We start from the raw sequence: 22096 nt of genomic DNA on the forward strand, positions 1-22096 counted from the left end.
CCTCCATTTGAGGATTTTAAGGAAGATTAGAAATGGGAGAAGGATTAAAACCCAAGTCTGTATAGACCACGCTTACCCAACATGTGGGCTACAGACTACATCAGAATTACTTAGGATGCTCGTTAAAAGCACAGATTTCCTGCATCTGATTAAGAGATCTGGGGGCAGGGGCTGGGAACCTACGTTTTAATCGAGCTCGCCTTCTCCGCCCCAAGATTCTTTCCTATTCGTTAAATGAGGTTTGAGAGCAACAGTCCCCACCACTGGGTCCCCTTGTTCCGCTTTCCCCTGTCTTCCCTGCCTTTAATCTGACTACGGATCAAGGTTGGAGACTGTGCTGCGTAATCTCGGACAAACCTCTCGGAGCCTCAGTTTCCCCATGCGTGAAATGGAAAGCCCGGCGGGCCTGCGGCGCGGCTGCTAGAAAGCCATTCAAAGTAAGCGCCCAGAAAACGCGGCCCCAGCCTGACGAGTCCCGCCCCTCTCTGCCGGCCCGGACTGCCTACCCTCGCAGATCTGCTCCCACAGGTTCTTGCCCAGCAGCTCCGCACCCTGTCCGGGCGAGACGGGTAGCTCGGGGGATACGGGGGACACGGTGGGCACTGGCGTCCGGGTAGCATCCGACGACTCTGTAGAGCCAGCCGGTTCCTCGCGAGGACCGGTGCGACTACTCACCCGCCCCGGGGCCGCCATGGCCACGGTTTCCAAGGCAACCGCCCTCCCAGCAGGGCTGCGACCCGGAAGGACCCAGAATTCACGGGGGCGAGCCAGAGACTCGAGATTAACTTCCGGGTCGTGGCGGAGCTGGCTTTCACGTGGAGGCGGGGAAGATTGGCCTGAGGGTGAGTGCTGAGGGGCGGCCCAGGCGGGGAGGCGCGGGGTCTGGAGATTGGGCTTGGGGACTTGCGGGGCAAACTAAGGGAAAAGCGGGCGACTTGCACCCCAAATCTACACCACCAACCACCAGCGCTCGCTCCGGTCTGAGGCCGCCGCCTTCTGGAAGTTCTCCCGCCTTGGAGTGGGGCCAGGATCGCGGGTAATCCCTCCGTGCGTGTGTATGCGCGCGGAAGCTTTGGCGCTGCGGAGCCTTAGAGGGCCGTTTCGCCTCCCGGCTCCCTTGCTTCCCGCTAGTGAACCTGCCGTGGTGGTGGGGTGTTGGTTTCATTGTGCAGAGCACAGGCTCTGCGGGCTGGATTCGAATCTTTTATTGCCACTTGCTGGCTTTAGGACCTAGGACTGGTAAATTGAAGTCTCGAAGCCTCAGCAAGTCTGTGCGATGGGGCCTTCACACCGGTTCTCAGGAGGCTACCGCGAGATTTTAAAAGCGCTTTTGGAGAAAGTGCTGGTTTTTACTGGAGACACTGTAAGGAACATCCTCTTCCCTTAGAGTGAATACATCTGGACTCGCTGGGTTGAAGAGGAAGATATTCAGTGCTAAAGAGGAGGGAAGCTTAAGGGGATTAAATTGACCACAGCCCCCCTTTGGCTTCTTTGTTCTAAACAGGTCTCTTGACTATTCCCCCACCTGAGGCGCTCTCCGCTCTCTTGACTCCACCCTCTCTAGGTTTGCACCGACTTCTCTTCCTTTGCAGGTCCCTCTTCCTCTGCCCTCCTGTTTCCCTAAGGTGTTGTCTTAGGCTCGTTGTATTTGAGGCTTAGTTATCATCCATACATTTCTAAAATTTTTTTATCTATGTCAGCCCCATCACCCCTGAGCCTCAGACCCACATATCCACCTGTTCACTGGACAGTCTCCTTTTGGATATCTCAAGGCATCTATGCAAACCAGCCTGTCTCCTGCAGCCCCTAATCACCCTCCTTCAGTTCCTTTTTCTTAGGATTTAACACCACCGTCCTGTAGTTGCCCAAGCTGGAAACTTCTGTACTAGAAACTTTGCTGACAACTGATGGATCAGATTAGATTAACTCCATTGCCCTGACCTCACCACTAACCTTGATGTTATCACTTGTGTCTTCATTATCACGCATCTTTTCCTCCTACACCTTCTTGAGAGCAGGTGTTTTGTTTTGTTTTTTTTTTTAACAGTTTTTAAGTGTTTGTTTTTGTTTTTTGTTTTTTTACTTCTGAAAGAGTGCGCGAGTGCGCACAAGCGGACAAGGACAGAGAGAGGGAGACACAGAATCCTAAGCAGGCTCCAGACTCTGAGCTGTCCACACAGAGCCTGATGCAGGGCTTGAACCCACAAACTGTGAAATCATGACCTGAGCCAAAGTCAGATGCTTAACCGACTGAGCCACCCAGGCACCCCTATAGCAGGTGTTTTAATCTTGTTCATCTCTGTATCTCTGGCATTCATTTTTTCGGTGAGTATTTATTGAACACCTGCTATGTGCCAGGTACAAAACTAGGCTCTGGGAATAGAGCAGAAAACAGGATAGGAATGAATGAGAGGGTTCCCTCGACTTTCCAGGTGCTCCTGGCATGAGTTACAAATGAATTTGAGTCATGGTTTGGTCCTGGCCTGGCTCCTTGAAGCTGCTAATGGTGAGTCAAGTCCAGTCTGCACCCACAGGGTTCTGAGCCTGGAGAGCTTCAGGATGGAGAGCCTTTTGAACTATGCCTCCCACTGTCCAAACCTGGGGGATATTTTGTTTCTGGATTCCCTGGGTGTCTCCATGTCACCTAGTTCAGGGAGCAATAGGAACTGGGGTGTGATGAGTGACAGGAGTAGCCTAGCTGGAAGCTGAAGTGTACTTGAGGGCCCTCGCACAGTTGCCTACATGACATTTCCCCAAAAAAGCTGGACATTGTAGGTTGCTCTGTGTCATCTCCAATTGTTAAATATTGGTAATTTGAAAATTTAAAAACAGTGAAGCAGGCAAGGTGTGGCCCCCACACCTTCTCCCCCTGGCAGCCTTTGATCTGGTTCAGTCCCTGATGATGGATAGGGAAACTGAGGCCCGGATAAGCCAACACTATGTGGCAAGAGAGTGTCAGTCACCATTTGAACCCAGGTCTTGTCTGTCCTAGCTGGGGCTCCTTCCGTATCTTGCTCCTGCTCATACTACTAGCCACATGGGAAGGTAATTAGGAGGGTAAGTCATCCAGCGTGCAGGTGGGGGAAGTTAATTTCCACACACAAAGGAAAAGCTACTTAGGTGAACCAAGGTAAGGAGTTAATTGTGCCACAGTTACTGCCTCTGGTGGGAATTGGCAGGAAGAGTTCACCTCAGGATTTCTGTCCCCTTCAGAAATTGTCTGTCTGATTTGACTGCAATTATATCCTCCCTGGCTGGCACAGGGTAGGCAGTAAATTTGTTGGAATGGGTGACTAGGCTCAGAGATCTGAGAAGGGGGGTTAGGAAAAGGAATCAACAGTGTACCACTTTGCATGGATCACTTCTCCCTTTGAGAAGGAAGTGTTATTTCCCCCCATTTTCTAGATGGGGAAATTAATGTTCAGGGAGGCTAGATGATTAGCTTAAGGTGAGGGAGCAGTTTCAATTTGAACTTGGGCCTGTCTAAATTTAAACTCCATTCTACTTCTTTGATCACATTTTTCCATCCCTTAACATTTCAGACTAGCCACTCAGATACATGGCTTTTGGGGCACCTGGGTGGCTCAGTCGGTTGGGTGTCCGACTTTGGCTCTTGTCATGATCTCACGGTCCGTGGGTTCGGGCCCTGCATTGGGCTCTGTGCTGACAGCTCGGAGCCTGGAGCCTGCTTCAGATTCTGTGTCTCCCTCTCTCTGACCCGCCCCCCCCTTTCATGCTCTGTCTCAAAAATAAACATTAAAAAAAAAAGAAACGTGGCTTTTGGTACTACCTAACTGAATTGTACACGGGGATTTGGTAGGGGATAACGTGTACCATCTCTTTTTTCAGGAATGATCACTAAAACCCACAAAGGAGACTTGGGCCTTGGGCTCCCAGAGAAAAAGAAGAAGAAGAAGAAGGTGGTCAAAGAACTAGAGACTCAGTACTCAGTTTTAAACAGTGACAACTATTTCACTGAGATCTGTCCCACAAAAGCCACATCCCCCTCAAAGAGTGTGGTGCTGGGACAGGCATCTGAGATGCCTCTAGTGAAGAAAAAGAAGAAAAAGAAGGGACATAGCACCCTCAGTGAACAGCACTTAGAACCTGAGACCACATTACGTGCCGGACGGACAGAGAAGTTGCCGAGCCCCAGGAAGCAGGCTCTTGGTTCATCTGAGTTCCAAGGTGGGGAGAAGAAAAAGAAGAGGAAGTCCTTATGGCCTCCGGCCATGTCCCCAGGCTCGAGAATGAAGACCTTCCCGGACCCCAGACAGGGCGAGGAGGTGACCAGCATCGGCAAGAAGCCCAAAAAACACAAGAAGGAGAAAAAGGCCCAGGAGGCTGCAGCCTTTTCAGCCAAGGACCCTTGGTTCTGTGAGTCTGGGGGTTCTCTGTATGCTTGCTCGGTGGGGAAGGATGGAGAGGAGCAGACAGCCTCAGGGCGGAAACGGAAGCAGGAGAGCCCCAGGGAGCACAATGTGAAGATGAAGAAGAAAAAGAAAATCCACCAGAAGGGAGACACCTCCCTAGGGCACCTTGAGCTCTCCAAGTCCATTGAGGGCATCCCCAGGAAAGGAAGTAAGAAGCCAGTCAAAGTTGAGGCTCCAGAATACATCCCAATAGAACATAACCCCAAGTCCTTTGCAAAAAAGAAAATGAAGGCCAAGAAAAAGGCAGAGCAGCCAGGCATTGAGGAGCCAGCTCTGAGGAGGAATAAAAAGAAGAAGGAGAAAGAGAGCAGAGTAGCAGGAGAACCTTGTAAAGAGGTAAGCTTTTCTTCAGAAGTAGACTCTGCTTGGGTGAATAAGGGTGGAAGTGGGGAGTGTGTGTGTGCATTCATACACAGGCACTCCCCTTTGTAGCTGCCAGAACCCTGATTGAACTGACTTCAGCCAGAAAAGGGTATTTGTTGAGATATGAAACTGGAAAGGTTAAAAGCTATTTAGTTTCAGGTATGGCTGGATCCAGGTACTCATGCTCTATTCTCAGTAATAACGGTATCCCTTGCTATTGAAACTCTACCCAACTTCTCACTGTCTTCACTTAGGGCCTGAATAGATATAAATTTTTCAGATGAATCACTCTCTTTCTGAACTCTTGCCACTTGTTGTCCAAAACTCAGGAACCAAATAGTTTGAGATAACATGGTGTCCAAGCCTATCTGAGTTTATTTTCTGTGCTCCGTTTACATGATTTAGAGATCAAATAGGTTTGGATTGCAGGAGATGCCTGCGTGGCTTTCCCTAGCTCTGGGCTTTGTATTTTTTTCTTCTAGTGGGTTTTAGTCACAGACAGGCATCTCCCACCTCCTACCCATAGCAAGACAGTCTCAGCAGTTCCAGGATTTCATCCTAGTAGTTAGGCTACCCCCAAAGGGAGAACTATAGCCCCTCTGAAACGATTATAAGAAAATTCTCAGGGCTGCTGTCACATGCCTCAGGTGATCACCCAAGCTGGAAGCCCTGATCTGAAGCTGGGGGGAGGGAACTAGGGTATTAGTCCCACTGAACCCCACTGTTTGAGGTTGAGGGGGAAGACAATTCCTGGGAGGAAAACCCAATCCTAATTACCCGGAGGAAGAGAATAGTTGATGGTCTGGCGAAGACAACAGAGATACGTTGTCTCCATCCTGACAGGCTTCCTTGAGTAGGGGAGAGAAGGGAGGAGATGAGCCAGAGCACTTCGACTCCACAGGTCCACATCTGCCTCTATTTGTGTCAGGACCACACCTTCATTCCTGTTTTTGGAATGAGTGGATGTGCAGGGGGAAATGAGATGGTATGTGTCCTACTCCAAGCAGATGTCTGGCCTGTTGGGGTAGCCAAGGCTGATGTTGAACACTTACTGTGTGCCTGGCGGTAGGCTAATGCTCCCCATGTATTAACCCGTTTAATCCTCACATCAGTCTGGTGAAATGGCTGCTGTCGTTATCCTCATTTAACAGACAAGGATACTAAGGGAGGAGTTAAATACCTTGATCAGGATCATCTGCCTGTCAGGGTGGGCTTTCAGCCCAGTCTGGCTTTGGAACTGGAGGTTTCATTCTTTCTCAGAAGCTGCCCTGTAACTTCCCATAGATGGTGGAGCCATTAGAGCCCAAGAAGTGACTGTCTTCTATTAGAACAAGCCCTGAGTTCTCTTCCCAGTTCTGCACCGACCAGCTAGGTAAGCTCAGACCAGCCACTGCCCTGTGGTCCTCAAGTAAGAATGATGGCTAACGTGTATGGAGTTGTTACTGAAGGATGGCCCTGGCACTGGAGGGGGCTCCATTAATACCAACTGAAGGATGAGCCCCCTGGAGCAAGGTCATCAGGAAGTGTCTGGGCACCCTCAGCTCAGCTTGATAGGGTTGAGGAGGGCAGGGGCGGCCTCCTTTTCAGGGCCTACAAAAGGCAGTTCTGGTTTCTGGATTTTTCCCAGTTTTGTCCTAGTCCATTAGACTTATTTCACTGGTCTCTTTCATTCAGAAGCTCTTGGGGCCAAGAGGAACCCCAGAGGCTGGGAGCCCAACCCCCATCAGAATCCCTTCTTTCCAGAGTTCAGTGAAAGGAGGTTGGTCCCCTCTGTTTAACATCTCCTGCTGTGGGGGCTCTGCTGCCTCGGACAGCCCTCTGAGTCAGGAAATGCACACATCTTCAGGGTCTGGATGGGTGATGTGAGTAAACAGAGCCTTCCAGGGATCATCCCATGTGATGCTGGGTGCCGCGCAGAGCACATTTAAAGTAAGGCTGTGAAAAGATGGCAGTTGTCATGACCAAAGGATCAGGGAAAGTGGCCTGGGGTCTCGCTTTTAGAGGGTCCCATGGGAGCTAAGGTCAGTGAGCAAGTTTGACACATGCAGACATGCCCAGGGCAGGCCCAATGAGGACACCACATGGGAGCCGAGTTGTGTGAGGGCTGTTGGCTGTAGGTCATGCATAGGGAGCAACAGTGCAGAGGCCCTGGAAGGAGCAGAGACTGGGGTAGTAGAAGCTGGGAGTTTGGGAGGGGCCAAGGAATAGAGACCATAGAGGCCACAGGAGTCTAGATTTTTGTGTAAATAGGATAAGAGCCCCTGGAGAGTTTTGGGGAGTAGTGGGGTGATGTGATCTGATTTTTAAAATTTTTATTTTTTTAATTGAGATATAATTGACATATAACATGGTGCAAGTTTAAGGTGTAGATATGATATGATCCGGTTGAGTTTTTTTTTAAGATTTTATTTTATTTACCTTTTTCTTTTTTTAAGTTTATTTATTTATTTTGAGAGAGAGTGAGGACCCCAAGCAGGCTCTGCACTGACTTTGCAGAGCCTGACTTGGGGCTCCAACTCATGAACCACGAGATCATGACCTGAGCTGAAATCAGGAGTCAGATGTTCAACCAACTGAGCCACCAGGCCCTGAGATTTTGTTTTAAGTAATTTTTGTACCCAATGTAAGGCTTGAACCTTCAACTGCGAGATCAAGAGTTGTAATGCTCTACTGACTGAGCCAGCCAGGTGCCCCTCCAGTTGAGTTTTTAAAGCTCACCCTAGTTGTTGTGCATAATGGAGCAGGGTTGGGGTAGAAGGGGGTGAGGAAGCAGGAGTTAGAGACTGTTGTGTTGTCCAGGTAGGAGGGAAGGCAATGACTAGGACTGGAGTGGGGGTGGGCACTGGAGGAGAGAACTGGATTTAGGTTTGCTGGCAGGGTCCCCGCCCTTCCCATCCTCACCCCAATCAGGGCCCCAGGCTTACCTGTCCCCTGCCAGTCTGTCCCTCCACCCCCATCAGCAGGGCCCTTGGCCTCTCTCTTGCTGGTGTGGTGCCATGGGAGATAAGATGATGTCTGTGGCAGGAAAGGTGTGCCAAGCCTTAGTCAGGAGACCTGTGTCAGTTCTGTCCCTGAGCTGTGGGGGTTACTTCATGATTGTCCTGTCACCTCTCTGAATCTTAGTTTCTTCATATGTTAGGTCAGTGCCGTTGTCTTGAGGGGAGAATCAGAAATGTGGAAGACAGGATGTCAGAAGTTCTGTTGGTGGCAGGGGTTGAGGTGGTGCTGCAATCTTGGGACTTCTCTGGATTATCATTATCTCATCCTGCTGGGCTGCTGGGGCAGAGGCCATCGTATGCTTGACTCTTCCTCCCTTTGCCCTTTTGTGCAGGAGCCTGACACAGACTTAGAGGTGGTGTTGGAAAAGAAAGGCAACATGGATGAGGCGCACATAGACCAGGTACGGTCCAGGTCCTCATCCCCCTCCCAGATGTCTTGCCACCCACCAGGCACACATTTGTCTCCTCCTGGGCAACAAGATCCTGGTCCCAGAGGTGTCAAGGAACCCAAAAGCCACCAGCCAGCTCTGGAACACCTCAAGTGGCAGGGAACTTGTGGCCTTCCCCACTTGATGCTGGGAGACCCTTTCACTACCACAGCTTTGGCTGAGGGGCTATCTGATCATTGAGAATCTCAGGCTGAGTGTTTCCCTTATAATTGCTGCAGGAGAGACAGGAGTATGACTCCAGGAACTGCAGCCAGGGCAGGGAACATGTGCTCAGCCAGGCCCGTGCATTGCCACCTCCTGTCCTCAATTCAGGAGCACTTAGAGAAGTTATTCTGTTGTGGCTCAGCTTCTGCTTCTGGCATACCTGGATCTGTAGGTAGATGTATCCTATAAAGGAGCATGACTTTCTGGAATTGGGGTCTTTGTATGATCCTGGACCAAATGAGGCCAGGCAGGACAGTGGTAACAGCAGAGGCTTGGCTTTGGACCATTACTAACATCCTTGGGCAGTCACTGACCTTACTGACCCTCTCGTGTAGGTGGCTGTGAAGACCAGACGCAGTCATGTTTGTGAGGCAATCAGCAGGGGCCTGTCTTATATCTGCTTAATAAGGGGCACCCATTACCCTGACCACATCCTCAAGCTTTGTCAGCAAGTAACTGCTGGAGAGAAGCAACAGGGTGTGATGCAGGGATGACCCCTGTCTCGTGGCCCTTCTACTCCAGGAGAGAAAGAAACCAGTGACTACTAGGAAGTGAGCTGAGTATGTGGGAGCCTAGAAGATGTCACAGAATTTCCAAACCAAATGCCTTTGGAGTGCTAAGGAACTCTCCCTGGAGGCAGGGGCATCGGAAGTAGGACCATGCCGATCAGTAAGGGGATGCTGACAGAACCCAGTCCACGGCCTGGCACAAAGCACAAACCCCTTAGAAATGGGAGCTCCCCAGCCTTTTGCAGGTCATAGTCATGCGGCTCCCCAGGGTCAGGGCTAACTGTAATGAGGACCGAGAGGACAGAGGCGGGGTGGCCCTGCCTCTCTGGGCTCTGGGCCCCTTCCCTCAGTTCCTTTCGCAGGTATCCTCCCCGGCTCAGGATGCAGCAAGCTGCTAGAACTCTGAGAGTCCTCATGCCCATGTACTTCTTATGGGCGATGCCCACCAGCAGCCCCTTTGCTGCTGACTTGTGCCTACTGTTTACAATTTTTAAGGAAACTTTTAACCGTTATGGGTGACAGATTACCTCAACGTAAGTGAAGCTTTCTATTTTACCTCTGCCTTTTTGCCCTGTAAATGCTGAAAGTTCACTATGTTAAAACATTGCAACCTAAAAAAAAAAATGCGACCTGAATTCCTATCACCTAATAATGGTCACTCACTGTTAACCCTTTGTTACTATATTTTTCTAGATTTTTCCTTTGTAACTATGTGTAATTTTAAAGCACTGTCTAATCATGCTACGTTATGTAGACCATTCTCTTAATTTTTATCATTTAACTGATGAATTGAATTTCATTTTGTCTTAGGCACATCTGTATCACTCTGCATCTGGAGCATGGCTCCACTATAGGAATATGTTATCATTTTTTCTGTCATTTTTACAGTTGTCACTTTGTTTTATATAGTTTTCAACTTACGTAAGTGGTCACTTTGTCTCGTAGCCTGTGGCAGATTAGAAGGGAGGAGGAAAGGGCACAAATTGGGTCAAAGTTATACCTGAACTCTTCTGAGGGAGAAGGAGACCCTGGATGCTTTTTTTCCTAATTGAAGTACAGCTGACATACCATATTATATTTCAGGTGTACAGCCTAGTGATTCAACAATTACATCCTTTAATCTATGCTCACCACAATAAGTGTAGCTACCATCTGTCACCTATACGAAGGTATTACAAGATTACTGACTGTATTCCCTATGCTGTACTGTACATCCCTGTGACTTACTTACACGTTTGTACTTCCTAATCTCCTTTATCTGTTTCGCCCAGCCTCCTATACCCCTCCATTCTGGCAACCACTAGTTGTCTGTTTTTATGAGTCATTTGTTTTGTTTTGTTTTCCAGATTGCACATATAAGTGAAATTATATGGTATTTGTCTTTTTTCTGTCTCAGTTATTTCACTTAGCATAATACCCTGTAGGTCCATCCACATTGTCGCAAACTGGCAAGATTTCATTCTTTTTCACTGTTGAGTAATATTCCATTGTGTGTGTGTGTGTGTGTGTGTGTGTGTGTGTGCGCGCGCGCGCGCACGCACGTGCATGTTTGTGCGTGCACACACACACCACAACTTTTTCCATTCATTTATCAGTGAACACATAGGATGCATCCATATCTTGACAATTGTAAATAATGCTGGGATAAACATAGGGGTGCATATATCTTTTCAAATTAAGTGTTTTCCTTTTCTTTGGGTGAATACCCAGAAGTGGAATTACTGGCTTGTATCGTATTTCTATTTTTAATTTTTTGAGGAAATTCCATACTATTTTTTTATACTGGTTGCACCACTTTGCATTCCCACCAACAGTGCACAAGGGTTCCCTTTTCTCTGCATCCTCACCAACACTTGTTACCTCCAGTCTCTGATACTAGCCATTCTGACTGGCTTGACATACCTTGTTATAATTTTGATGTGCATTTTCCTGATGATGTTGAACATCTGTTCATGTTTTGGCCATTTGTATGTCTTTGTAAAAATGTCTATTCAGGTCCTCTGCCCATTTTCTAGTTGATTTTTAAGTTTATTTATTTTGAGAGAGACAGCATGCCCATGCAAGCAGGGAAGGGGCAGAGAGAGAGAGAGAGAGAGAGGGAGGGAGAGGAAGAATCCCAAGCAGGTTTCCCATTATCGGCACACAGCCCAACTTGGAGCTTGATCTCATGAACTGCAGGATCATGACCTGAGCTGAAACCAAGAATCAAACGCTTAACCAACTGAGCCACCCAGGCGCCCCATGTATGAGTTCTTCATATATTTTGGATATAAAGCCCTTATCGAATATAGTATTTGCAGATATGTTTATCCTTGCAAATTAGTTGATCCTTGAACAACATGGGTTTGAATTGCACAAGTACATGAATACACGAATTTTTTCAATACAGTGCTGTAAATGTACTTTTTCCTTTGATTTTCTTAATTACATCTTTAGCTTTATTGTAAGATTATAGTATGTAATACATATAACATACAGAATCTGTGTTAATCAGCTGTTTATATTACTGGTAAAACTTCCAGTCAACAGTAGGCTACTAACAGTTAAATTTTGGGGGAGTCAGAATTTATATGTGGATTTTCAATTGTGCAAGGGGCCAGTGCCCCAATCCCCATTTGTTCAAGGGTCAGCTGTATCTTCTCCCATTTAGTAGGTTGCCTTTTTGTTAGTTTGTTGTAGTTCTAATTGTTTTTATTGCCCTTGCCTAAGGATACAGATCCAGAAAAATATTACCAAGAATTTTTTGCCTTTGTTTTCTTTTAGGGGTCCTATGGTTTCAGGTTTCACATTTAAGTCTTTAATCTATTTTGAATTTATCTTTGTGTATGGTCTGAGAAAGTGGTCCAGTTCATTCTTCTGCATGTAGCTGTCCAGTTTTCCCAACACCATTTATTAAAGAGACTGTCTTTCCCACATTGTTAGATCCTTGGATGCTTTGTCATAGATTAATTGACCTATAAGTTATTTCTGGCTTCTCTTCCATTGATCTCTGGTTTTGTGCCAATACTATGCTCTTTTGATTACTGCTACTTTGTACTATAGTTTGATATATGGGATTGTGCTACCTCCAGCTTTGTTTTTCTCTCTCAGGGTTACTTTGGCTATTCAGCATCTTTTGTGATTCCATATGAATTTTAGGATTGTTCATTCCAGTTCTGTGAAACATGCTATTGGTTTTTTGATAGGGATTGCATTGAATCTGTAGATTGCTTTGGATAATATGGACATTTTAACAATGTTAATTCTTCCAATCCATGAGCATGGTATATCCTTCCATTTATTTATGTCATCTTCAAGTTTCTGTCATCCATGTCTTAAAATTTTCAGAGTATAGCTCTTTCACCTCCTTAAATTTATTCCTAGGTGTTTTATTATTTTTGATGCAGTTGTAACTGGGAGTGTTTTCTTAATTTTTCTTTTCAGTAGTTCGTTTTTAGTGTATAGAAATGGAACAGATTCCTGTATATTGTTTTTATATCCTGCAACTTTTACTGAATTCATTTATTAGTTGTAATAGTTTTTTGGTGGAGTCTTGAGGGTTTTCTATATAGATTATCATGTCATCTGCAAGTAGTGGCAGTTTCATTTGTTCCATTCCAGTTTGGATCACTTTTGTTTCTTTTTTTTGTCTATGGGCCCGAGACTTCAGTACTGTGTTGAATAAAAGTGATGAGAGTAGACATCCTTGTTTTGTTTCTTATCTTAGAGGAAAAACTTGAAGCTTTTCACCATTGAGTATGATGTTAACTATGTGGCCTTTATCATGTTGAGGTATGTTCCCTCTGTATCGACTTTATTGACATTTGTTACCATGAACTGATGTTGAATTTTATCAAATGCTTTTTCTGCATGTATTGAGATAAGTATGATTTTTATTCTTCATTTTGTTAATATGGTATATCAAGGATGGATATTAAACCATCCTTGCATCCCTGAGATAAATCCTGCTTGATCATGGTGAATGATTCTCTTAATGTATTGTTGAATTCAGTTTGCTGACATTTTGTTGAGGACTTTTGATCTGCTTGTCAGGGATATTGGTCCTGGAAGCTTTTATATCAAACAGCAGGGCCATTAGTATGCTGATGGTGGCCTTGAGCCATGCTAGCAGCATTGCATAAGATGTACCTGCTGTGTACCAGGCACTCTATTAGGTTCTTAACATTCTGCACCCAACAATTTAATGTTGGGCAGGGAGGTTCTTGGACACCAGCTGGGTGTCCTACAATTCAACTCCAATCTGACACAATATATATGGAGATAGTGTCACATCCCACAGGTTAAGGACTCAGTCTCACCAGGCTACTACCACCCCTCGGCAGCCTGCTATAGATGGGAGGTTCTGATGACTCCCTCCTTGGGTTCTATTAATTTGCTAGAGCAGTTCACAGAACTCCGAATCATTTCACTTACTAGACTGTTGGTTTATAATAAAAGGATACAAATCAAGGAAAGCCAGATGGTAGTGATACATATGGCAAGGTATGGGGAAATGGCACTAAAATTTCATGCCCTCTCCAAGTATACCACTCTTTACAAATCTCCATGTTTTCCACCAACCCAGAAGCTTTCTGAACATCCTGCTCTTTTGGGAGGTTTATGGAGGCTTCATTACATAGGTGCAATTGATTAAATCATTGACCATTTGGTAATTGATTCAGCTTCCAGGCCCTCTTCCCTCCCTGGAGTTTGGAGGGGGGACTGCAAGTTCCAACCCCCTATGGTCATGGGGTTGGTTCACCTGACAACCAGCCCCCATCCTCAGGTGCTTTTCTTCGTTAGTTCTCCTCATTTACATAGCATAAGACACCTTGATTGCTCTCCTCACTTTGGAAATCCCAAGGGGTTTAGGAGTTCTCTGCAGAAACTAGGATGACAACCAAATATATATTTATTATACATCATAGCACAATTCTGTTTCTGCCATTTATCCTCCAAGGTAGCTGATATTTCTATTTGCAGATGAATGAATCTAAGTACAAAAAGGTTAAATGACTTATCTAAGTGCTAAGTTTCATACTAGCCTTTGCCTCACTCCAGTGTTCTTTCTAGAAAACAATGCTATCCCGAAAGTTAACTACTGTATCTTCTGTGTAGGAAGGCAGGGCTTCTGGCAGTGTGCTTTGGGGAAGTTTCCACCCACTATGGCTGTTACAGACAAAAATGTTCTGCTGAAGGTGGATAAGGCTCAGTTTATAGGAAAGTTCATTCTTAAAGAATGGCAAAAAAAAAAAGAATAAATGAGGCTGCCCATTTTAGGCCAAGGGATTGCAGCCTTGGGATGCTTAGAAGATTGTTCCCGACAAATGCCTGCCCCAATTTGCAGCAGAGGAAAGCTCCTCTCCCTCTTGCCACCGTCCTGTCCTCCTGCCCTATCTCTGTGCTCTGTTTTAAGCTCAAAGGAAAACTTCTGTGTCCCATTTCCCTCTTTTCTTTGCTCTCCCTTGCTCAGGTGAGGCGAAAGGCCTTGCAAGAAGAGATTGATCGTGAGTCGGGCAAAACGGAAGCTTCTGAACCAAGGAAGTGGACAGTAAGTTCAATGCTTTGGCTCTGCTGGGTGACATACCCCGGCATCCTGACTCCTCCTTCCTCGCCTTGTGGCATGAGCAGCAGAGTGATGGGAGACAAGACCATGGGAGTCCAGGCCCCAGAGGCTGTCCCAGTCTGCTGTTGGGCTCTCTTGACTGCAAAGCTTGTCTTGAGCTAACTTTCCTCCTTCTGAAGGGGTGCTTGCCTACCTCCTAGAGAGCTGGCCAAGCCAGAGAAGCATCCTGAACCTTTGTCTCCAGCTCTGGATGGATGGGATGTCCCACACATTGGTCTCTGAGGGCATGTGATAAGCGCTTTCCAGCAGTGGATAGTGACCTCAGAAGGCTTCTTAGACCAGGGTAGGTGGCAGAGGCAAGAGCTATGTTGTGGCAGGCCTCTCTCAGGACTGCCTTCAAGGTCCAGTTGGAATGGGAGATTCCAAACCAGGCCTGAGGAGATGGGACAGGAGGGAGTACTGCGCAAGGACACGAAGTCAGGCTGAAGCAGGGTGAGAGGGGCTGTGGGCAGGCCTACACCAGGCCAACCTCGACAGCTGTGGCCGGAAGCTTGTACGGAGACTCTAGGTGCAGTGAGAGCTCCTGGAGGGCCTGTGTGTAGGGGAAGTGGGGAGCTGGTTAGGAGGCTCGGCCTGCAGGCCTGAGGACTGGGATGGTGGCAGAGGACAGAGAGAAGAGACAGCTTCACAATCCAACAAGACTTGCTAATAGTTAATTGGATTGGGGAGAGGGAAAGAAGGATCTAGATGACAAGGAAGGCTTGCTTTCCTGCCCTATCTTAAGCCTTCACAGTTTAACACAGGAAAGAACAATTAATTTGGATCAAAAGACCTGAGTTCAATTTCTGGCTCTGCCACTTTCTCGTTGTGAGACTCTAGGGAAGCAACTTCCCCTTTTGGAGCCTCGGTTTCCACATCTGTAAAATGGGACTTGTACTCTCGCCCAGTGGGATATGGAGAGGGCCTTTGTTATGTATCTTCTCTCTGGGTGTCTCTACTCTTTCCATCCTCTTGAGCTGAGCAGAGCTGATAGAACATCCTTATTGAGTTGAGGAAGGCAAGAAACAGGGCAGCTAGTGGCCCCAGAGGCGGTACCTAGAAGGACCTGATGGGGATCCTAGGGCACAGGGGCTGGCATCTGCTGGGGACACTTTAGGTGGCATTGCCTCCCAGGACCTGGGGACACTTGACAGGTGAGGCCTGTGGTGAGGATTCCAGACTGGCTGTAGGCCCCTGTGGGAGGGCCCCTTTGAGTGGGTCAGCAGCCCTTGGAAGAGCTAGTTTCCTCAGACCCAGTGCAGGGCTGTCAGAGGTGGTTTCTCATTCTAGATATTGTAGGCCTGGGAAGCTGTTAATTATGCCTCCATCTGGGCCGCTATGAAACTGGAAGAATTTGTCACTGATTCACTCAGGGCAAGTGTAACAATGATTGGTTTTTAGTATTCTCCCAAAACTGATCTAGAAATAAGTGCTAGGCTGGCATTTGTCTTGCAAGTGGAAAGTTCCCAGGCAGCATGGAGGTCAGCAGTCGGGGTGGGGTGGGAAGAATGACCAGTTATTGAGAACTTAAAGTATGCCAAGCATTGTGCTCTGGGTTGCTGGTGTAAAAACCTGATTTGATCATTAGTTAAAGCCCTGTGAGAGGTGTATTACACTTCTGTATTGTAGATGAGGATATTGAGGCTCAGAGAGGTTAGGTGATTTGAACAGAGTCAGCCAGGGCGGGCTTGATCCCTGGGTCTGTGTGACTTCAAAGTCATAATTTTCTTGAGCTGGGTTTCTTGCTGTCTCACAGGTGTGAGAAGGAAAGGGGTCTTTTCTTCTGCAGCCGCTCTTAGGAGCTGTCTTGCATTTTCTTGAACATGGGTGACTCATGTATAGGTGGTAGAGTACTCTGGACATGAATTGGGACCCCCTTAGTCCTGGACTAGCTCAGCCTCTGGCTTGGCTGTGTGACCCTTTACCCCCCTGGGCCTCCACCCCCCACTATAAAGCGCAGTGCTTGTGGGAAGCAATGTGCGTTTCAGATTCCCACTTGCTCTCCTCTTCCCTCCAACTGACAGCAACCTGAGGGCAGAGTGGCCAGCTGGGAGGTGAAGTGGTTGGAGGTGAGGTGAGGTGTGCCATACTCTTTGCCATGAGTTAGGGGAGGAATGAAGCAAATAGGCAGCTCCGTGTTTAAAGGTGGGCCCTGGTGTTGGCCAGACCCGAGATGGAATTCTGGCAGGGTCTGATTAGGCTTGTGCCCCCAGTTAGTCTTCATACCTTCATTTCCTTAGCAGTAAAATGAAAATAAATACAGTATTCCTTATACGGCTCTTGTTAGAATGAAAAATATAGTCTGTTGATGTGCTTGTGAGCACTGGATCCTCCTTGTTGAGGCTGGATCAGCTGGATCCTCCTTGTTGAGGCTGGGCTTGGGGAAAGGATGGGGCTTTGGAAACCAGGAAAATGACCACCTTTTTCTTTTAACACAGGGAACTCAGTTTGGCCAGTGGGATACTGCTGGTTTTGAAAACGAGGAACAGAAACTGAAATTTCTCAAACTTATGGGTGGCTTTAAAAATGTGTCACCTTCATTCAGCCGCCCCCCTAACATGACCGGAAGGCCCAACATGGCTCTCAACAAGAAGGCGGCCGACACTCTGCGGCAGAACCTCCAGCAGGACTACGACCGGGCCATGAGCTGGAAGTACAGCCGTGGCGCTGGCCTTGGCTTCTCCACCACCCCAGACAAAATCTTTTATATTGACAGAAATGCTTCCAAGTCCATCAAATTTGAAGATTAAACTCTACTGTCTTGTCCTTCAAAACAGCCAGAATTGCTTTTGTTATTCAGTTGTGCAAATGAAAGCCATTTTACAGTTGTCTTGAGTCAAACCTCTGCAGAGATTAAGGAAAACTTTGCCCATGTGCTTGGATGAACTGAGGTCAGGGAAGCTCATGTTTCAGAAGTCAAGAGAACATGTGAGTGGCTCACACTTCCTATTTTCTGTATTAAGCATTCCATCCCTGTTTGAAGACATCAGCATATATAAATAATAGCTAAATGTCTTGAGTGCTTAGTATGTACCACGTACATACTAATGTGTTGCCCCTGCATTAATGTATTTAATCTTAATAATTATGAAATAGGTGCTATTATCCCCATCTTATAGATGAGGAAACTGAGGTTCAGGGATGAAGTAATAAAATTGCCCAGGTTCACCCAACCAGTAAGTGCCAAGTGTTGTACTTTTGTGCCCCAAGTCCTCTGTCACTATTCACTACTCTGAATGTCCCCCTCTAAGGAACTTTACCAGGAATGCTCACTGGAGATTGAAATCTCTTTTGATTGAAGAAACAGAAGTTTTATTAGATGTCTAAATCCCAAACAGGAAGTAGAATTAATGATAAACAGAGAAGAGCAAACTCATTTTCTTTTCCCATCTTGGAGGAGCTACTGGCAAAGGGGGGTCTGAATTGTCACCAAGCAGATGTGACTGAGCTTCCTCTGCTGTTAGGAAATGTGTTTCTAAACCAGTTTTGCCTTTTCTGACTTCCTGCTTTCCATCCTCAGTGCTGAGCTTGGATTTAGTCTTGATGCTCTTAACTGAATTCTGAAAAAGGCATTTTTAGAGAGACTGTTAGTCTTCGTGAACCAATGACAAATTCCCAGGGATCTGTTTATTATATTCTTTGCAACCATGAGGAACAGAATCCTAGGTGACTTATGTGGCAGAGGTGTCAGGATGTGTGGAGGATGACACAGGAAGTTGCCTCCTCATGATCACATTTCCATGCCTAGACTCTATAGGCAGCCCCACAGAGCTCCAGGTACAATGACCTGAACGATACGACCACCTTCTTTCCATTCGCCTAGCATTTTGCATCCCAACATACAGTTTATGAGTGGGACATTTTCACATCACTTGACGCCTATAGTCATCCCAGCTCAGCAGCCCAACTAAACAGCCAGGATATTTAGTCTCTCACTTGGCAGGAAGTCCTTATGTAGGGAATTGATGCATCAGCTCAACAAAGAAACATTCTTCTCCTCTCTGCTCCATCCATCTTGTTGGCTTCATCAAGCTGGTGGAAGAAGGGCTGGACCAATTTTAAGTTGGATATCAAGACAGTAGAACATTCCAGAGGAAGAAGAAAAACCTTATGACTCAAGGAAACTTCCAGAAGACCTTTCATCATAACGCATTGCCCAGCAGTGGGTCATATGCCTATTTCTGAGCCAGCCCCTGGCATGTGGACGAAGATGCACTCCAGGCAGGTCAGAAAGGAAGAGTGAAGAGCAGATGCTGGTGAGACAAACGTGGGGTCGACTCCTGTCCCACTGGGTGGGTAGAGGTGAGGCAGGCCTGCCCTGACTAATAAACACTGGCTAGGTCGAGAGTCCTACAGTTCTATGCTAGTAATGTCTCAGGTGGGCACATCAGCCAGAAGGTGAATTGGGCCTTTGACGGATTCAACTTTGAGATGCATAATGGGAGAGGCCATCTAATTGCCTAGAAGGTAAGGTTCTGCAATTGAGTTAGTTCCTTCAGAGAGTCTTGTCCTTTCACAGGGGAATAAATCTCTCCTGGCCTTGATCAACACTACAGGAATTTACTCCCTATACTGTCTGCTTTAATTGTTTTTACCTTGCTGAGAGATCACACTACAGTTAGGGCCTGCCTTGGCTTATCAGGGAAGATTGTGCTCAGCCATCTCTTGGGTGATTCTGGAGACTGGCTGATTGATTGTCCACTGTCTTGTCCTCATAGTGATAGTTCTCATTAGGATGTGATGGTCAGAACTTTCTCCTCCTGCCATTTAGTATTAATAATCTGTGTTTATTAGGATTTGACTTTCAAACTCAGTGTATCCCCATTGGCTGAAGAGATCTGCTGGCTGAGGGGAAGGTTTAGTATAGTCTGTTCCTAAAGCAGGGTCTAGCCAGAGAAGGTTGAACAGCCAAGATAGCAAGATGGGCAGTGTCCTCAGAATGGACTTAATCTTACCTCTGCTGCTCTTACCGGTGCAGATCATTGTCAAGGTAGCAGGTCTCTGTCCTGCAGCAGTCTGCAGTCCCAGGAGGATTTACTCTCTGAGTGTCCTGGGTTAACTGGGCTTCTCTCCTTTGTAAACTAAGCAACATCGGCTTGTGCCACTCTGCCCCTTTTCCCTATGTCCAGTACCCTCAATCTGTCTGCAAGGGTTTTTGTGTTTTTTTTTGTTTTTGTGTTTGGTTTGGTGTGATTTCCCTTGTTCATGATGTCTCCACTGAAACAAGACGGTTTGGGGATTTTTATTCAGAACCAGGGCAGGAGAGATCGGACATATATAGCACAGCCAAGGTCTTGGTTGAATATTTAATAGCCCTGTTCTCAAACTTGTTGTCTGTTTGTCCCTCAGGGATTTCTCAACTGACCAACTTTCCATGACAGGGTCCTTCCCTCCATACAGTTGCCCTTCCTTATCCAGCTGTCTCTGAAACCTCATGATTCTTAACCACTGTATTCCTTGGAGTGATTCCTGTTGTTTCTGCCTTAGCCCACTGGACACTGCCCTGAGACTTCCTTTCCATAACTAGAGTGGCCCATCAAAAGTATTTGCTAGATAGACAGCATTCTCTAAAAGAAATTGTGTATTCAACTTTACAAACATAGAATTAGGTTTGTGGTTGGCAGAATAATGAGCCTCCATTCTCCCCCTGGACAAGATGACCCCTCCATTGTCCCCCTGGGACAAGATGACCTTGTCCCAGTCACCAGAACCTGTGACTATGTTAGGACACGAAAGGGAGTTTGGTTAACAGATGGAATTAAGGTTGCTAATCAACTGACCTTAAAATAAGATTATCCTGGATTATCTGAGTGAGCCCAGTCTAATCACAGGAGTCCTTAACTGTAGAAGAGGGAGGCAGAAATGTCAAAGAAACTTGTAAGAAAAACTTGGTTGCTGGTTTTAAGGTGGAGGCAAGGGCCATGAGCCGAAGAATGCAGGTGGCCTCTAAAAGCTGGAAAAAGCAAGAAAACAGATTGTCCCCCAGAGCCTCCAGAAGGAACAAAGCCCTGCTTTGAGGGTAAGCCCCCTGAGACCTGTTGGTCTTAGGATCAATAGATAATCAAGGTGATAAAATTGTGTTGTTGGAAGCCACTAAGTTTGTGATAATTTGTTAAGGCAGCAATAGAAAAGTAATCTAGGTCTCATACAGAACTTTTCCTCATTTTTAAAATCGTGTTTCCTAGAATATTTAGAATTTTATTGTTTCATTATCCTTTGTGATAACAGTAGACTTCATCCCCTGTAGGCTATAGTTTTCAGAGTCTGGCTAATTGATTCAGTAATGGGCTGAGGAAAACCACAAAAGGTCACAGAAGATCTAAGCTTTGGTCTGGGACAGGTGTGACAGATGGTTCAGAAGCTCCTTTGGTGTAATGCGTATTCAACCTAATATGCAAGTCCAAATTCATATCAATATAAGAACATTACTCAGGCTTGGGAACAAATGCTGTCTGATGTGTAACCTCAGAGTAGAAGGAAATGACTTAAAGCGGGTAATTTGTGAATTTGCCAGTTGTGTTTCATTTAAATAGTATCTAGTAAAAGTGGCATATGAAATAATTTTAATGGAAATAATTTTGTGAAATAAAGATCAGTTGATAATATTTGAGCAGTACCACCATGTTTTTTTAATTTCTTTATGTTTTGTTCAGTAAAGGGGAGCAAAAGGGTATCTGCTGTTCTTTGTTGGAGGCTGTTTTCTCAGGCTGGGGACAGGGGTGAGGAGGAAGTTCACTATTAGATAGGCCAGAAAATCCATAGCACATTCTTGGTCCTAAGTGTTCAGTAAAAATATGAGTTTATATATTTTTTAATGTTTATTTGAGAGAGGGAGCAAGCAGGGGAGGGGCAGAGAGAAAGGGAGAGAGAGAATCCCAAGCAAGCTCTGCACTGTCAGTGCAGAGTCCAGCTTGGGGCTGGATCTCCTGAGCTGAAATCAAGAAAGAGTCGGACGCTCAGCCGACTAATAATTTTTAATTTTTTAAAATTATTGTAACCACTAATACTGAGATTTTGTGAACCTGTAATCCTGCATTTCACAGGGTAGAGATGAGATGTGATTTATGTCCAGTGAATATCTTCCAGAAGTACAAAAGTTCGGGGCACTTTAATCCACAATTTGGATAAAATGGATGCATTTTCCTGAGCACAGGCTGTGAATCACCACCAATCAATATTAATGCTTTTAGTGATTCGGAATAAAATGTCAGTGGAAGCTCATCAGTAGTAGTACAGACTCAGATTCCAGATTCCAAAAATCTGGTGGTAAAAAAGTAGAGTCACATGCAGTTTAGAATTATGGCTGCAAAGCAAACGGGGTAATATGTTTAGACAAGTTTTCTTCTGGATGAAGAGAGTCAGAAGTAATTAAATGAACAATCATGAACATAAATGTTCCTTTGGGAGGTTTATTCAGTTAAAATATAGTTTCTGCTGAAGCCACAGAGGGAATTGCAGATTTGACCTCACTTTCTCCTTTAACCCACCAATGTGTTTTTTTAAATTTATTTTTAATTGAAGTATAGTTGACATGCAATGTATTAGTTTCATGTGT

The 22096-nt window shown here is 46.0% G+C and overlaps 2 protein-coding genes across 14 annotated transcripts in view; one reads left to right on the forward strand and one right to left on the reverse strand.

Annotated features, from left to right (window-relative positions):
* The window catches only part of IQCK (IQ motif containing K), a 126754-nt gene extending 126027 nt beyond the window's left edge, over positions 1 to 727 (reverse strand). For 3 of the 7 annotated variants that reach the window (XM_058709839.1, XM_058709835.1, XM_058709833.1), the window contains exon 1: positions 507 to 724. In XM_058709839.1, coding sequence (XP_058565822.1) covers positions 507 to 620 — 114 coding nt within the window. In that variant the 5' untranslated portion in view covers positions 621 to 724. Of the gene's footprint in view, positions 1 to 506 lie in introns of all 7 variants that reach the window. The other 4 variants (XM_058709838.1, XM_058709834.1, XM_058709840.1 and 1 more) reach the window with 3 other exon arrangements.
* Positions 721 to 21157, forward strand: KNOP1 (lysine rich nucleolar protein 1). 7 transcript variants are annotated; one of them, XM_058709823.1, is made up of 5 exons: positions 721 to 842; positions 3850 to 4769; positions 8128 to 8196; positions 14410 to 14487; positions 16980 to 21157. In XM_058709823.1, exons 2-5 carry the CDS (start codon positions 3852 to 3854, stop codon positions 17289 to 17291), a joined length of 1377 nt encoding a protein of 458 aa, XP_058565806.1. In that variant the 5' UTR covers positions 721 to 842; positions 3850 to 3851; the 3' UTR covers positions 17292 to 21157. The 7 variants fall into 7 exon arrangements, with proteins under 7 accessions (XP_058565806.1, XP_058565808.1, XP_058565811.1 ...); XM_058709829.1 differs by lacking the exon at positions 721 to 842 and adding an exon at positions 864 to 1036; XM_058709830.1 differs by lacking the exon at positions 721 to 842 and adding an exon at positions 1176 to 1363.
* Positions 21158 to 22096: the final 939 nt, after the last annotated feature.

The sequence above is a fragment of the Neofelis nebulosa genome, chromosome 18 (genome assembly GCF_028018385.1).
Source record: "Neofelis nebulosa isolate mNeoNeb1 chromosome 18, mNeoNeb1.pri, whole genome shotgun sequence".
NCBI classification, from domain to species: domain Eukaryota; kingdom Metazoa; phylum Chordata; class Mammalia; order Carnivora; family Felidae; genus Neofelis; species Neofelis nebulosa.

Bases quoted from the DNA above. Each gene is read 5' to 3' on its own strand.
- KNOP1 (XM_058709827.1), top strand. From the start codon at position 2,455: ATGAATTTGAGTCATGGTTTGGTCCTGGCCTGGCTCCTTGAAGCTGCT. The intron at 2,507-3,849 runs GTGAGTCAAGTC...CTCTTTTTTCAG, and splicing joins GCTCCTTGAAGCTGCTAATG to GAATGATCACTAAAACCCAC. The intron at 4,770-8,127 runs GTAAGCTTTTCT...CCTTTTGTGCAG, and splicing joins CAGGAGAACCTTGTAAAGAG to GAGCCTGACACAGACTTAGA.